The 17,091-nt window shown below is 38.4% G+C and overlaps 1 protein-coding gene across 1 annotated transcript in view; it reads left to right on the forward strand.

Moving 5' to 3' along the window:
* The window catches only part of PKHD1 (PKHD1 ciliary IPT domain containing fibrocystin/polyductin), a 461,864-nt gene that overhangs the window by 47,856 nt on the left and 396,917 nt on the right, over window positions 1–17,091 (forward strand). Inside the window, exons 23-27 of the mRNA XM_053668316.1 lie at window positions 1,073–1,200; window positions 3,434–3,618; window positions 4,526–4,648; window positions 6,098–6,203; window positions 6,697–6,972. Coding sequence (XP_053524291.1) covers window positions 1,073–1,200; window positions 3,434–3,618; window positions 4,526–4,648; window positions 6,098–6,203; window positions 6,697–6,972 — 818 coding nt within the window. The remainder of the gene's footprint in view (window positions 1–1,072; window positions 1,201–3,433; window positions 3,619–4,525; window positions 4,649–6,097; window positions 6,204–6,696; window positions 6,973–17,091) is intronic.

Consider the following 17,091-nt stretch of genomic DNA (forward strand, 5'->3'; position numbering starts at 1 on the left):
GCCCTTCCAACCAGCCTCTCTGGGACTCATCCCCCAACAGAGCTAGTGACCCTCTGTCTGACTGCTTCTGCCTGGTTGTACATATAAATACGTAGTGCTTACTAATGCTGTTGATAAAAATTAGACATGCTCATTGTTGAAAATTTGGAAAATGTAGAAAAACACTCAGAAGATGATAAAAATCACTCAATCTGTCTGCTTGGAGGTAACTTCTAGTTACATGTTGGATCTGTATTCTAAATGCCTTTTCCCCGAGCAGTTTTGCATTCATGTGTACATGGATATATTTACTTCTAAATCTCTTATTGATACCAAAAATAACATACTATATTGGTAATGTCCTTTTCACCTAAGTAAAAATGGGAACTTCCCCATTTCATTACACATTCTTCTAAAATATAGTTTTTTTTTTAAAGATTTTATTTATTTATCTTTAGAGGGAAAGGGAAGGAGAGAGGGAGAGAAATATCAATGTATGGTTGCCTCTCATGTGTCCCTTGCTGGGGACTGGCCTGCAACCCAGGCATGTGCCCTGACTGGGAATCGAACCGCGATACTCTGGTTCACGGGCCCACACTCAATCCACTAAGCTACACCAGCCAGGGCCCTAAAATATAGTTTTTAATGCCTGAATGGTAGTCCATCTCATGGTGTGTCACAGTTTATTTGACCCATTGTGTTAAGAGCAGAATGAGGCAGTTGGTGTATTTGCACACAGATATTAGAGAAGAACTTGGCAGCTGGAGTGGCCTGGGTTTCTGCTGGGGATACTGCAGGGGGCAGTATCTGCCACTGATGTTCCATTTGACTATGCACATGGCATTGAGAGTACCGTGTTCTCCTTCCGCTCTGTGCCTAGAGCCCCGGAGGCCCAGGGAAGGGGAAGGACAGGACACTCTTAAAGGGTCCTAATATTGACACCACGTTTTTCCTGGTGTGATGGGAAAGGGCTACCCAATATTTGGGAACATGAGCTCATGGTCTGAGACCACGAGCGACTGGTTGGTCTTAGAGAGGCAGCGACACTCTGGAAGGCTACTGTGGTTAACACTCGGTGTTTGCTGTGCTGCAGCCCTGTGCCCACTGATGGGGCAGAAGAAGGATCCAGGATGGTCCAGGTGACAACGCAGAGACTGCGGAGAGCAAGCCCACCTTTGGGAGGACACTTTCGCATCCAACTTTATAATACAGTGATTCCTGGTAAAGGGGCAAATGGGGTGGGGGTGCAACACTACTCATTCACATTTTTAGGGGCATTCCCAGGCCAGCAACATCCTGTGAGATTGCTGGGCATGGCACACTCTTAAAGCTATTTTAGTTATTTTCCAGGGTTTGAAAATGACCTTATTAAATCAAAAGGTCTGGACAATAACAATAACATATTTTTGCTAATAAAATCCCAACATTTTCATTTTATAGATGTGAAAACTGATTGGATTAGCTTCTTGGAACTGTCAAAACACATGACCGCAATCTTGGTGGCTTAAAATGACAGAAATTTATTCTCTCACAGTCTGGAGGCCAGAGGTCCACAACCGAGTTGTTGGCTCGGCCACACTTCCTCCAAAGTCTCATGGGGACAATCCGTTTCCTGCCTCTGCCAGCATCTGGTGGCAGCCAGCATTCCTTAGCTATGGCCGCACTCCTCCACCCTTTGCCTCCGTGGTCACATTGTCTCTTCCGCCTCAGACTCCCTCTGCCTCTCTCATGAGGATGCAGATGATTGCATTCAGGGCCTGCTTCAATAATTCCAGTTAAACTCTTCTCAAGATTCTTAACCATGTCTTATGCTATATACAAGGTAATATTCCTAGGTTCTGGCCATTGACCTGTCTTCTTGAGAGCCACTCAGGTTTGCCCAAAGATCATTCAGATAGTGATGCCAGTGTCCAGGTGTGAACTCAGGTCTCCGATTTGCAGGTCAGTCCTCTTGTCTCTAGAGTTCCCTAGGCCAAGGCCATGGTAGCTGTGGTTCTTCTGAATTAAACTCCATGGTGGCACCCTATGCTATTGAGGATTGTAGTGATCATCACAAGGTTAGAAAGAGCTTTCAGATGCAATGAGAGTGAAACGTTCCTAAATCTTCAGTAACAGACACATTTCACACAGGATAAGAATTAGACATGATTATAATATGCTATTTAGTTGATATAAACATAAAATCAGGAAGGAGGCTCAGGAGAACTCAAAAGTGGCTGTATAGCATTTGGCATGTGCTCCAAAAGTCTTCTAGCTTCCTAGGCAGAAAGATCTTGAGTGGGAGGAATGGTGTGGTATTTTTACTCTAATAGGGCAACTTAGGGAAAGCGGATGGTACCTATGCTATCGGAGTCTGCTAGATGGGTGAATAAGTGCCAGCGGTGCCCTGCCTCTGTGAAGTCCATCGTTGTTGCCCTTATCACGAATGAGAAGCTGCTGCCTCTGTGCAGGGATACTGCTCCCGCCACCCCCTTCTCTTGCTGGTGATGGTGTCTCACATCATTGCCTGAAGAACAACTGGGGGAAGACAGCCCTAACCTGGCCTTTTGAAATGGTGATGACCTCAAATTATGTAACTGTAGAATAATCTTTCTGAAAAGAATGAGAATTTTGTTTGCGTTTTGGAAATATGGTGGCATTTTATTAACACCCCAAGGTATGGATTTTAAGAGGAAAGCTCTTGGGTAGGTAGAACCTGGATATTAATTGAAACTGGTCTCACTTGGTTGGCAAGCTTCTGAATCTCCTTGGGTTTCTTTTTCTTAATCTCTAAAGGAGGCATTAGGGTACCCAATGACCCACCTCACAGGGCTGTTGGGAGCAGCTAATGAAATGGAAACTTTTGGTACAGCATGAAACAGTGCAAACATAAGCAGGACTTAAGCACAGAGTGTTATTTCTCTATGGGGAGGAGGAATGAGGAAGCAGGTGGTTGAGCTTAGAGGGAATTCTAATAGAGAAACTGAAGTTAAATGCCAACATTCCTCAGTTGGGTTGGCTAAGTTTTATGGGTGTCAGCTGCTGTGTGCCTCCCTCAGTCCCTGTGAAAGGTGGCCAACTTCTTTCTGTTCACAGAGCCAGCTACATTTTTCCTAGGGAACACCCAACATTTAATTAGACTTTCAGGAATTATCAGGGTGTCTGGAGTTTATATTTGAGTTGACAGTTGAGATAGTTTTGTCCGATGTGACTGTGCTCTCTGCTTGCTGTGAGATGTGATACTGACCAAGGGTATCATGATGTGAAGCATGGGTATCTACTCATACTCACCATAGGAAAAAAGTGGTCTAACTGGGCTGGGGGTTGTCCTGAGGCTATATTTTGAACATGAGGGTCTCACATATTTAGTAGGTGTCTTGACATTTATTCTCTGTTATGACAAGACCCTCTTATCTGCATGGTGAGGTAGAATAATTAAGATCTTGTGTTTTCTATATTAAAATCTTTCCCACAGATGTCCCTGTACGTATTTCAGCTAGTCACCTTCGCAAGCTCTTACAGGATAGTGCCGATGACTTCACCTCCAGGTACCTCAATGTCAGTGACTTCACTGTGATGGAGGATCTGAAATCTTGCTATGAACACATATGGACTCTCTCCTGGTCCACCCAGGTTGGGGATTTGCCCAATTTCATCAGGGTATGTACGGTATCCCTTTGGGCAGTATGGATTTTGTGTCCTGGGACAGTGTTGTAAAGAAAAATATCAGAATGAGATGAATGGAAACTGTCATGTTATTGGTTTTGTTGGAATATTTAAGTGAAGGGGTCAATTATCTTTCTTTCTGAAAGTTTTCAAGACGTAATTTGTATTTCAAGACATATCTCTGATAAAGCAGTTTGAACCTAACATCTCCTTCCCTAACTTGGTATAGGTAGAGACGTTATTGGTCAGTGTCCACCACATAGTAATTCTACATCCGTTATTGGGTAATTTAAGCAGATGTGACTGACTTAGATTGTCAGGGAGGCAGATGGCATAGCAGAAGGAAGTTTAGAAAAGGATTTGCTGTCTTTGGGTAATGACAAAACCAGATGCGCTTGCATATTTAGGGTTTTAAAAAATAATGTAATGCTCATCTAGCTTTTGGTTATTATAAAATGAAACCTAAGATGGAATTTGATCCCTGTTATATGCTATTGTGAGTCATCTGGTTTTCAAATAAAATACTTGGGTGGACATGAAGGACAGTTGTCATCTCATAGCACTTGTTTCCTTACATTTTATTGTAATGTTTTAGATTGCAAACATATAACATAGAAAGGCACATAGAAACAAAAATATCTCAAGACTTAAAAGAAATGATTAATTTCTTATGCCTTTTTATGCAACTCCTTGCAAATAACTATTCCTCTAACTTACTGGGGCTTTCAATAGCCATTACTTACACTAGGTTTCTGGTTTTCAGTCCCCTGCCTCTCTATTTCTACTTTCTAGCTATCTGATTATCTTTAACTAAATGCAAAAAAACCCCTTTATTATTTGTTTTCATCAAGATTAGATTGCTATTCCATGAGTGAATTGACCAGAAATGTACTTGTCTCAGGTCTCTGATGCAAGCCTAACTGGAGTGAACCCTGCTGTAACCACTCGTGTGGTATATGATGGTGGAGTTTTTCTTGCACCCATATTTGGAGACATGTTGGTCACTGCCAACCAACACACTCAGGTGAGAATGGATGGGCCAGCGAAAATGAATGGACTAGCTTCAAGTCCATCTCAGCCCCTCCCTGATTTGTAATGTGGAACAATCCCAACGATTCATTTTCTAACACATAACACAGACAATTATGGCTTTCTTCTTTCTACTTCCACAGGGTATGGAAAGTACTCAACAAACATTAAGTGCTTTGTAAATACAGCATCCTGTTATTGTAATTATTGATGCTATTATTATGGTTTAAAAATAGAGAACCGCTGTAACTACATATGATTTATAGCTCCACACGGTGGCATTGAAAAGTAAATGAGCTAACTCAACTCCTTTTCTTTTTAAAGTGTCTTTTTCTATTTTCCATCTGCCCATACTTCTCTTATAAGTCATAATTCTTTTAAGAAAAATTTAAAGTATAAAACTATAAAGAATAATATACCAACACCAGAGTATGTAAACTGAGGATTAATCATCATCAACATGCTGATATATTGAGTATCTTTTGTCTTTATGAATGAAATAAAACAATATAGAAAAAAAATCAGTGTTCTTTATTGATTGTGCTTTATGCTATCCCAATACCCATTTAAGAAGCAAACACTGTTATAAACATAGTGTGTACACTTTTAATATGTAGAGAGTCCAATGAACATATCTTTTTCACCTTCCTCATTTCCAAGTGTTGTAGGATTCAATTAGATTGACATTAGTTCCAGGAAGAAAGAAAGACCTATGAAAATGGACTCTTGAACAATGTAGGGGTTAGGGACACTGATCCCCCTCACAGTAAAAAACCTATGGATAAATTTTGACTGCCCATATTCTGTATGTTATATGTATTCTATACCATATGCAACAGAGTAAGTTAGAGAAAAGAATATTTTTAAGAAAATCATAAGGCAGAAAAAAACTTACAGTGTTTGTAAAAAATCATCTGTGCATAAGTGGACCTGTGTAGTTCAAACCATGTTGTTCATGGGGCAGCTGTAGTCTCTTTTTGGGACCCCACCATTCTAGGACAAAAAAAGGCCCCAGAGCAAGGATCTAAATACTCTAGTCTTCAGTTACATACCCACATAATAATGGTGGGATGAAGGTGCCTACTCCATTGGCATTTACCAGCAAGAAAGGGCTTTTCACAGGAAATAGCTACCTAGTTGAAAATACAGAGTGATAAAAATTCCCTGTGTAGTTTGAATTTTATTAAATTTAGTTTTATAGGACAGAGAGGAACATTTAATTGTAGAAATGTAAGGTTTTAGCATGCCCACCATCAGCCTATGAAAGTCTGATTTATTTTGAGCCATTCATTACCATTTAGGGTTTATTACTGGGAAATAGAAGAAAGAAAATAAATGAATTACTAACACATTTTAATTTGGACAAATTTCATAAGGACCTTATAAATACTCTTGAGTACATGAAATGCACACATTTGGGTTTAATTCTTTTGCCTCTTTTCAGGTGGTTGTACGAGTGAATGACATACCGGCTCATTGCTCAGGTTCCTGCACTTTCCAGTACCTTGAAGGGTCGACTCCCCGGGTCCACTCTGTGTGGTATTCCTTTGGTATGATTTGCAACTTGGTGTTGAGATTGTTATGATCTTTAGACTAGAGTGATTTTTTTATAAGCCCGGTACATGGTGACGGGCGGATGGAAGGTGCCTCATTTTAGAGAGTGGGTGTTTAGTGATGCAGCAGAAAGGGTATTTTTTGGCCAATGTAACTGATATGGTCACAATTGGAAATGGAGACAAGTAGATTTTTGATGACTTAATATTTTATTCTCTCTGTCCCTTGTTTTGAAATATTCTTGACTTTGATTCCCCTCCTTCCATTTTGCTTTGTCAGTCATTACTAGCTTGAGACAATTTAAGAGGGGGGACTGTATGCTACAATGATAAATGCCAGTGTCCAGTATTTGAGTCCGTATTCAACTCCTTGAATTTTGTGAGGGGAAGGTGAGAGGGAATGAACATCTGATGTTAAAGAGAATTCTCTGAAATGGAGTCATATCACTGAGAAATGATTTTGTTCTTTTAATTTCTTCCCTCCTTTAAGACAGTGACATGGCCCTGCTGGTTTATATTGCTGGAACTAGTTTCTCGGGTGACTCCCACGCCTTGCAGATTACAGTGAGCGAAACAAGTTGCAAAGTTATTTTCTCAAATCAAACACATGTGGTCTGCCAGATAGACCTGCTACCCGTTGGAGTGCATCAGATCTCAATGTTGGTGAGACCCTCTGGTCGTGCCACGAATGCCAGTGGGGAAGGCCTCTTCCTGAACGTGGAACCCAAACTGGATGCTGTGGAGCCTGCCATAGCTGCAGAGATTGGTAATACAGGGAAGACTCCACATTGCTTCTGCATTTCTGTAGGTAGCATTCTTGCTGATACACAGGAATCTAGTCCTGCCACGTAATAAATTCTGTATCCACTATGATTTACAGCTTTTTGTTTTCTGCCATCAGCATTTCTTCTAATGAGCAACAGACCTTTCAGCCCTTAGATGAACTCACTTGCACCATAGTTTGGCTGATGGTGTTAGGCCTAATTGGGTCAGTCACTGAGTCACCGGGACATTTTGGTTTAGTGGAAACAACACCAGATTGGGTGTTAGGACTTATGTGTCTGGGTTTTCGTGATGCCAAAGTCAGATGTGTGACCTTAGAAATGTCCGTTACTTTTCAGAGACTTTAGCTTCCTAAAATGATGATAATGGGCGTGATGTCACTTATGGAGTATCTCTCCTAGGTAGTCTCACACTCTAACTGCTTACAGCTGCCTGGAAGATGGAGTTATTGTCCACATTTTTCAGATGAGATAATGGTGTTTCTGAGAGAACAATGACCGGCCCCAGGCTTTCCAATGGAAAGAGGTAGACTTACAAACTGGAAGTGACAGATGCCAAGGCTCCTGCTACTTCTGCGTGCCATGCTCTCCTAGTTATACTGTGGGCCTGACGATGCTTAACTTGTGGACCTCCTATTTTTGTATGAGATTAAAATGAATCAACAGTTGGGAAAGTCCCTTGAAAAGTACATGCATATGCACGTACAACATGAAGATCTTGCCCACTAGAAGACTTGCACACAGTGGGTGTTCACAGATGTTTGCAAACTGACACACACTTGGATACTTGGCTGGCATGCAAAGCCAGCTACCATTTGAGTAGTGGGGTGTAGAGAAGGCAGAGGGTCTTGTTGGTGTCAGATGCAGGGATCGGATCTTGGTGTCATGAAAAACAAGAACTGCTTCGTGCTTTCTGAGGGACATGAGCAATTGAAAACAATCCAGCCAGATTGGAAGAATCTGAGAAATAAAAAAAATATATTTTACATGTAGATGTAAGAATATGTATATATTTTACATCTATATGTAATTATATATATGTATATCTTACATATATATGTATATATATATGTTATATATATGATTTTTGGAGCTTTAAACTCCTTCCTTATTGCTGTGGAGTTTATTTTGTTGGACAAAGACCTGTGGCTAAAAATATTTTCTGAAGCAGCATTTCCTGGCCTTAAATGCATTGTGCAGAGGAATGGCTTGTTTCTGACTTGACTTTGCCTGGGAGAGTGAATTCTGAGGCCAATCCTGCCTCATCTCTGCACATAAAATAGAGCAAGCTTCCTCTTATTTCTCAGTGATTTAGGGAAAGAGCCAGATGGTATGTGGTGCTCACAGTGAAGGATCATATTCTACATCAACCCAATAATTATTAGTTTGAATTTAGGGCATGTACTAGCCTTCCCAGTAGATTTATAAGGGGCTTGGATCTTGTAAAGTTACCTTTGAAGTTCGGGCCACACAAACCTTCCTTAGTTTGCCCGCTCCACTAAATTACAGACACCTAGATGGCAGGCAGGTGACTTGGTCATCTCTGTTTTCTCTAGACAGCGTGACTTGCACAGGCAGGGTAGCCAACCATCCTGGTTTCTTGGGACTGAGGGGTTTCCCAGGATGAAAGACTTCCAGTTTTAAAACTGAGTCATAGAACTCTCGATGCTGAAATTCAGAAAGTCCCAGGCAAACAAGTTAGTCTCTCATCCTATTACCCAATCAAGTCATGCTGTAACAACAGCATGGAGTGAAGTGATTTGTCTGGGAAATTGTACAGCATCTCTCTATATTTTGGCAGAAGATGGAAAACTCAGAGAAAGAATAATGTTGAGTGGGTATAAATTAACTTTTAGTAAAGACTTGGGGAAAAGGGAGGGAAAGGGGGAGAGGTTCCACTTGCTAATGTCCTTATGGCAGGATATAAACTTTCTCTCCACTCTGCTACCTACCTTGTATCAACCAGACTCAGTCACTCCCTCACTCCACACTAATGGAGCCACCCTGTGTAAAGCCCTGTGCCAGGTGCTCAAGATCTTGCCACTCAAGGTTTGGTTCTGGACTGGCAGTATCCACATCATTCGGAAATGTGTTAGAAATGCAGAGTCTTGGACCCCATCCCAGACATTCTAATCAATCTGCATTTTAACATGAATCCTAAAGCAATTTCTATGAATAGTACAGTTTAAGCAACATTGTATTAGAGGGTTTAAAGAGAACCAGGCTGAGTCCTACCAGCAAGGAATTTACAGAATAATCTAGTATGTAATGAATATATATAATAATGTGACAGTATTCTAAATCACTACTTTCACATATGCAGAAGCACCCTCAAAAGGGTTTTTAAAAAAATCTTGGCTTTGGAGTACATCCTTCCTTAGCCCATTTCTTGCTGAGATGCAGTTGCCTTGTCTTTAGTTATGGGAACTGGTGAGGCACCTTCACTTTCAAATGGGAATGGCAAGTGTCACCCCCTCTGTAACTTTCAGTTACTAACATCAATAGTAATAATTATTTATTTAGCCCTTATCATGTACCAGAGGCAATGCTAGACATACAGTAAATTAAAGTGAAGTTCCTGCTGTCATGGAAGTGGTGGTTAATTGTGTCAGAGAAAAATCAAGCAGGCGAAGAACCACTAAAGGAGTATGGGAAGGGCATTGGCACTGGAGCATTGAAGTGGGCGGCACTGGAGAATGGAGGTGTGGATAGGGGTAAGGCATAAGTCCTGGAAAACTCTGGAAAGAGAGTTCTAGGCAGAGGAATCGGCAAATGGTGAAGTCTTCAGTCCGAATGAGTTTGACTTGTTCCGAGAATGCCAAGGAGGTCACAAATCGCCATTTGTGTATCTTCTGTGGAGAAATGCCTATCCAAATCCTTTGCACATTTAAAAAATTGGGCTATTTGTCCTTTTATTATTAAGTTCTAAGAGTTCTTTACATAGTCTGAGTCTCTTATTAGATACATGATTTGCAAATATTTTCTCTCAGTTGTGGGTTGTTATTTTATATTCTTGATAGTAGTCTTTGAAGCACAAAAGTTTTTTAAAAATTATTTTTAAAATTGTACTGTTGTTCAGGTACAGTTGTCTGTACTGCCCTCCACTCCCTCCCACCCCAGCCGTCCCCACCTCCCTCCCCTGATTCCACCCCACATTGGTTTTGTCCATGTGTACTTTATAGTAGTTCCTGAAAACCCTTCTCCCCTCTGTCCCCTTCCCGCCTCCCCTCTGGCTATTGTTAGATTGTTCTTATTGTCAATGACTCTGGTTATATTTTGTTTGCTTTTTTCTTTTGTTAATTATATTAGAATATAATATAAAGGTGAGATCGTATGGTATTTGTCCCTTACTGTCTGGCTTATTTCACTCAGTATAATGCTCTCCAGTTCTATCCATGCTGTTGCAAAGGGTATAAGCTCCTTCTTTCTTTCTGCTGTATAGAATTCCATCTGGTAGGTAAATGTACCATAGTTTTGTGATTCATTCCTTTACTGATGGGCACTTAGGTTTCTTCCAGAACTTGGCTATTATTGTAAATTGTGAAGCACAAAAGTTTTTGATCAAGTCCAATTTATCTGTTTCATTGCTGTTGTTTATGCTTTGGTATCATATTTAAGGAACAATTGCCTAATCCAATGTCACTAAGACTTGTGCATATTTTTTCCCCTTAGAGTTTGCAGTTTAGGTATCTGATTCATTTTGAGTTAACTCGTGCATTTGATGTGAGGTAGGTTAATATTAGAAAACTAATAAAATTAGTTTTCTGGGGCTGCTTATCCATGTACCCCAAACCGTATCATTTAAACAGCATAAATTCATATCCTACAGATCGGGAGGCTAGAAGTTAAAAGTCAAGATATTGGTAGAGTTGACTCCTCATGAATCAAGCTCTGAGGAAGAGTCTGTTTCATGCTTCTGGTGATTTACTGCTACTCTTTGGCGTTCCTTGCCTAAAAGCATCACCTGATCTCTGCCTTAATCTTCACATGGTGATTTTGTTGTGTCCTTTCTGTGCCCAATTTTTTTTAAGTAAGAAACTAGTCAGATTGAATTAGGGGCCCACTCTAATCTAGTATGATTTCATCTTATATTAACTAATTATGTCTGTAATGAGCCTATTCTCAAACAAGGTCACATTCTGAAGTACTACTGGCGGGTAGGACTTCAACATGTGAATTTTTAGGGGACATAACTGAATCCAAAACAGCATTCAGCTTCATTCCACTGTATGTAGATGTGCAGTTGTTTTATTTTGCATCTGCGTGAAAATATTAGTAGTATAACTTCTTAGAAGTGGAATTCCTAGGTCAAGAGGTGATATAAATTTAACATTTTGTGTAATTTATTCTCTATGCAGCCATGTATATGAGTATATACTTACCACATCTTACACAGTGTTTTTGATTTTCCAGTCATATAGAAGAAGAATATTTCATTGTACTTTTACTTTGCATTTATTTTTGAGAGAAATGAATATCTGTGTATGTGTTTAAGGGGTGTTGTATTTTCTCTCAGTGAGCTTTCTATTCATCTCCTTAGCTCACTTGTTTTTTTCAATTAGGTAATATCTTTTTATTGATTTTAAAGAGCTTCTTATATATTAAGGACATTAGGCCTTTATATGTTTTTCTCTGTGTCTTTGCTTATTATTTTTATAATTCATAAAATTTTAAGTTTTTTACACAGTAAATATATTGGCCTTTTATGGCTTCTTGGTTTATGAAATAGAATACTGGGCTTTCCTTATCTAAAATAGTATAAAAATAAAAATTCTGCCATGTTTTCTTTTAGATGTGTAATGCTTTACTTTTATGGTTAAATATTTCATCACTTTGGAATTTATTTTGGTAAGATGTGAGGTAGGAATTTAGAATTTATTCAATGCTATTTACTTATTTCATTTGCTAAATAAATACTTCATCTATTTTTACTTATGTAAAATGCCATATTTATCATTTCCTCTACTCTTTAATTCTCTGAGTTTATTTCTAAACTTTCTATTCTGTTTCATTGATGTATCTGGCTGTTCATGTTTTATTACTGCATTTTAATTATAGCTTCTTAATAAGAGATTTTAATGTGTGATAGGAGACTTCTTTACTCTTATTTTTGAAATTTTATAATCTGGCTATTCTTGTTTATTTTTTACTTAATTTTAAAATCAGTTTGTCTCATTTAAATGGAAAATCCTGTTTGTATTTTTATTTGAATTGCATTGATGCTTTGGTTTAATTTAGAAAGATATACAACCATTCTGATATTTACTTCTTCTGCCTATATATTTTAGTTCTCTTTTTTTAATCTCTCCATTCTGCCCCTCAGTATCATTCAATGTATTCTTCAAATTTCTTCATCATCTTGAATTATTGTTCTCAATGTTGTTTTTAAAATTTTTTATCTTCCATTTTATTCTCTGACTTTGAAGCCAGTCTGTTGCAGTCTTGCCCTGACTCTTCACGCAAGTCTATATATCTAACTTCAGGGTGTTACTTCACATCGTCACACTCTCCTAAAAGGTGTTCATCAGGTTATGTAAGTTTCTCACTCTGACAAGCTTGGAGATGACAACCTTGTTCCTGCACCCACGCCCCACTTTCAAGGGGCACATGTCTCTATTTGGTGGCTCAATCACTCTTCTATCTCCTTCCTGGGAGATGGCAGACCTGCATCATTGCCTTCATCAATATCAAGTGGAATTTCTGTTTGTCAGTTAAATCGAGGCCTGCTTCTCTAGACAGGGAAGTGTGCCATGATATTGGTATGATTGGTATTACGCCTCTTTTTACCAGCATTTGCAGTGAGGACATAGGGGCTTCTGTGGTTGCTCTTCAGTGATCAGGAGTGAAGTCCTGATGACAGTGGGTTGTGATATCAGTCTCTTCTACACCATCATGGAGACCAGAACCTAGTGTGTGCAGTATCAAATTACAAAAGCTGGAAGGGCTAAGACTGCTTTTTTTCTTTAATTGTATTTTTCCCATTACCATTTACCTCCCTTATACCCCCGTGACAATCCCTAAGTTGTTGTCCATGTCCATGAGTTCCTTTTCCTTTTTGCTTGACCCCTCCACTCCCTAACCTGCTGTCCCCCAGCTGTCCCCCTGCTTTCTCTCCATGGATCTGTCTCTATTTTGCTTGTTAGTTCAGTTTGTTCATTAGATTCCACATACGAGTGAAATCATATGGCATTTGTCTTTTTCTCTGACTGGCTTTTTCACTAAGTATAATGTTCTCCAGGTCCATCCATGCTGTCCCAAAGGGTAAAACTTTCTTTTTTAGGGCTAAATAGTATTCCACTGTATAAATGGAACACTATTCCATTTTGGTACACAGTTCCATAGTTGTTTTATTCACTCATCTACTGATAGACACTTGGAATACTTTTGCATTGTTGGTGGGAATGCAGATAGGTGCAGCCACTGTGGAAAGCAGTATAGAGGTACCTTGAAAAACTAAAATTGGAACTGCATTATGACCCAGCAATTTCACTTGTGGGAATTTATCCAAAGAAACAAACACTAATTTGAAGGAACATAAGCACTCCTATGTTCATTGCAGCATTGGTTACAATCACCAAGGTATGAAAGGATTTAAAAATTTTGTTATTCTATTACAGTTGTCCCAACTTCCCCCCTTTGCCCTCTTCCTCCCAGCTCACCCTTTCTCCCACAGTCAATTCCTACACTATTGTGCGTGTCATGGGTCACTCCTATGTGTTTCTTGACTAGTCGCTTCCCCTTCTTTCCACTGTTACTCCCCTCCTCTCTCCTCTCTGGCTGCTGACAGTTTGTTCTATATTTCTCTCTCTGGTTCTATTTTGCTCATCAGTTTATTTTGTTCATTAGATCCCTCTGATAAGTGAGATCACATGGTATTTGTCATTTATTAGCTGGCTTATTTCACGTAGCATAATAGTCTCCAGTTCTATCCATGCTGTCATATAAGGTAGGAGCTCTTTCTTTCTGCTGTGTAGTATTCCATTGTGTAAATGTATCACAGTTTTTTGATCCACTCATTTACTGATGAGCACTTAGGCTACTGTACATAGCACTGCTATGAACATAGAAATGCCTAAGTTCTTTTGAACTGGTATTTTGGGATTCTTAAGGTACCTTCTCAGCAGTGAATTGCTGGGTCAAAAGACAGTTTCATTTTTAGTTTTTTGAGGAAATTCCATACTGTTTTCCATAGTGGCTGCACCATTCTGCATTCTGATCGATAGTGCACTAGGGTTCCCTTTTCTCTGTATCATTGCCGCCCCTTGTTGTTTGTTGATTTATTAATGATGTCCATTCTGACAGGTGTGAAGTGATATCTCATTGTGGTTTTAATTTGCATCTGTCTGATGGGTAGTGATGTTGAGCATGTCTATGGGCCATCTGTATGTCCTTCTTGGAGAAGTGTCTGTTCAGGTCCTTTGCCCATTTTTTAAATTGGATTATTTGTCTCCCTGGTGTTGAGTCATATGAGTTCTTTATATATCTTGAAGATTAGACCCTTATCTGATGTATCATTGGCAAATATGTTCTCCCATATCTTTGGTTCCCTTTTCATTTTGATGAGGGTTTCTTTTGATGTGCAGAAGTTTTTTGAATTTGATGTAGTCCCATTTGTTTATATATTCCTGTATTTCCCTTGCCCTAGGGGATATATTGGCAAAATTATTGCTATGTGGGATATCTGAGGTTTTACTGCCTATCTTTTCCAATGGGGTTTTTATGGTATCATGACTTATATTTAAGTCTTTTATCCATTTTGAATGTATTCTAGTGTATAGCATTAATTGGTGGTCTAATTTCATTTTTTTTGCATGTGTCAGTCCAGTTCTTCCAACACTATTTATGGAAGAATCTATTTTTACTTCATTGTATGCTCATTTTCCCTTTGACAAATACTAATTTAATATAGAAACACATTTATTTCTGGGCTCTCTATTCTGTTGCATTGATCCATGTGTCTGTTCTTATCCAGTGTCAAGCTATTTTGATTATAGTGGCCTTATAGAATAGTTTTATACCAGGTATTGTGATCCCTCCAAATTTCTACTTCTTTCTCAACATTGCTGAGGCTATTCAGGGTCTGTTTTGGTTCTATATAAATTTTGGAAGTATTTGTTCTAGATCAGTGAAATATGCCATTGGTATTTTAATAGGAATAGTGTTGAATCTATAGATTGCTTTGGGTAGTATGGACATTTTAATTATGTTAATTCTGCCGTTCCATAAACAGGGTATATACTCCCATTTATTTGTATCTTCCTTGATTTCTTTTTTCAGTGTTCTATAGTTTCCCAAGTATAGGTCTTTTACCTCCTTGGGTAAATTTATTCTTAGGTACTTTATTATTTTTTTTTGTTGCTATAGCAAATGGGATTTCCCCCTGATTTCTGATTCTGACATTTTATTGTTGGTGTATAAAAAGGCCTTTGACTTCTGAATATTGACTTTACATCCCTCTACTTTGCTAATTCACTTATTAGGTCAAGTAGTTCCTTTTGGTGGGTAATATAGGATTTTCTAGGTACACTACCATGTGGTCTGTAAATAATGAGAAATTTACTTCCTCCTTCCCAATTTGGATGCCTTTTCTTTCTTTCTTTCTTTCTTTCTTTCTTTCTTTCTTTCTTTCTTTCTTTCTTTCTTTCTTTCTTCCTTCCTTCCTTCCTTCCTTCCTTCCTTCCTTCCTTCCTTCCTTCCTTCCTTTCTTTCTTTCTTTTTTTTTTTTTTTTGTCTGATTGTTCTGGCCAGTACTATGTTAAATAAGAGTGGTAAAAGCAGACAGCCTTGTCTTATTCCTGATTTTTAAGAAAAATCTTTTAGTTTTTGTCCATTGAGTATGATCTTGGCTGTTGGTTTCTCATATATGGCCTTTATTATTTGGGATATGTTTCCTCTATTCTCATTTTGCTGAGAGTTTTTATCATAAATAGGTGCTAGATTTTATCAAATGCTTTTTAAGCATCTATTGATATGATCATGCAGTTTTTGTCCTTCATTTTCTTTATGTGGTTTATTACGTTTATTGATTTGTGACTATTGTGCCATCCTTGCATCCCTGGGATAAATCCCACTTGATTATGGTGTATGATCTTTTCGATGTATTGCTGGATCCAAACTGCCAATATTTTATTCAGGATTTTTGAATCTATATTCATCAAATATATTGGATCCAGCAATATCTTTTTTCTTTATTGTGTCTTTATCTGATTTTCTTTTTTCTTTATTGTAATTTTCTTTCTTTATCATGTCTTTATCTGATTTTGGAATTAGGATAATGATGGTCTCATAAAAAGAATTTGGAAGTCTTCCCTCTTCTGCATTTTTTGTAATAGTTTGCAAAGAATAAGAGTTACTTCTTCTTTGAATGTGCTAGTTGTTATCAGTCTACTCAGGCTTTGTGCTTTTAGATTCAGTTTTTGAAAATTGTATGTTTCTGGAAACATCCATTTGCACAAGTTGTCCAATTTCTTGGCATATAGTTATTTATAGCAATTTCTTACAATCCTTCATATTTCTGTTGTATTGGTTGTTACTTCTCTTTTGTTTCTGATTTTATTTATTTGGGTCCTGTTTCTTTTTGTCTTGATTAGTCTTGTTAAACATTTGTAAATTTTTAAGTCTTTTTAAAGAAATAGGTCCTGGATTTATTGATCATTTCAATTATTTTTTTGGTCTCTATGTCATTTAAATATGGACTGATCATGATTATTTCCTTGGTTCTACTCACTCTGGGCTTTGTTTGTTGTTGTTGTTGTTCCTCTAGTTCCTTTAGATGTAGAGTTAGGCTGTTTATTTGAGATTTTTCTGTTTTCTTTAAATAGACCTGAGTTGCTATGAATTTTCCTCTCAGGACTGCCTTCATGTGTCCCATAGGTTTTGGGTTGTTGTGTACTTGTTTCATTGTTTCCGGGTACTTTTTGATTTCTTCCTTGATCTCATTGTTAACCCCTTTATTTAATAACATGAAATTCAGTCTCCATGTATTTGAATGTTTTTGAGTTTTTTTCCTTGAGGTTGGTTCCTAGCTTCAAGCCACTGTGATCCCAAAAGATGCTTGATGTGATTTCAGTTTTCTTGTATTTTTTGAGGCTTGTTTTGTGTCC

This window comes from Artibeus jamaicensis, unplaced genomic scaffold (assembly GCF_021234435.1).
Source record: "Artibeus jamaicensis isolate MK-2021 breed Jamaican fruit bat unplaced genomic scaffold, CSHL_Jam_final contig_484, whole genome shotgun sequence".
NCBI lineage: Eukaryota > Metazoa > Chordata > Mammalia > Chiroptera > Phyllostomidae > Artibeus > Artibeus jamaicensis.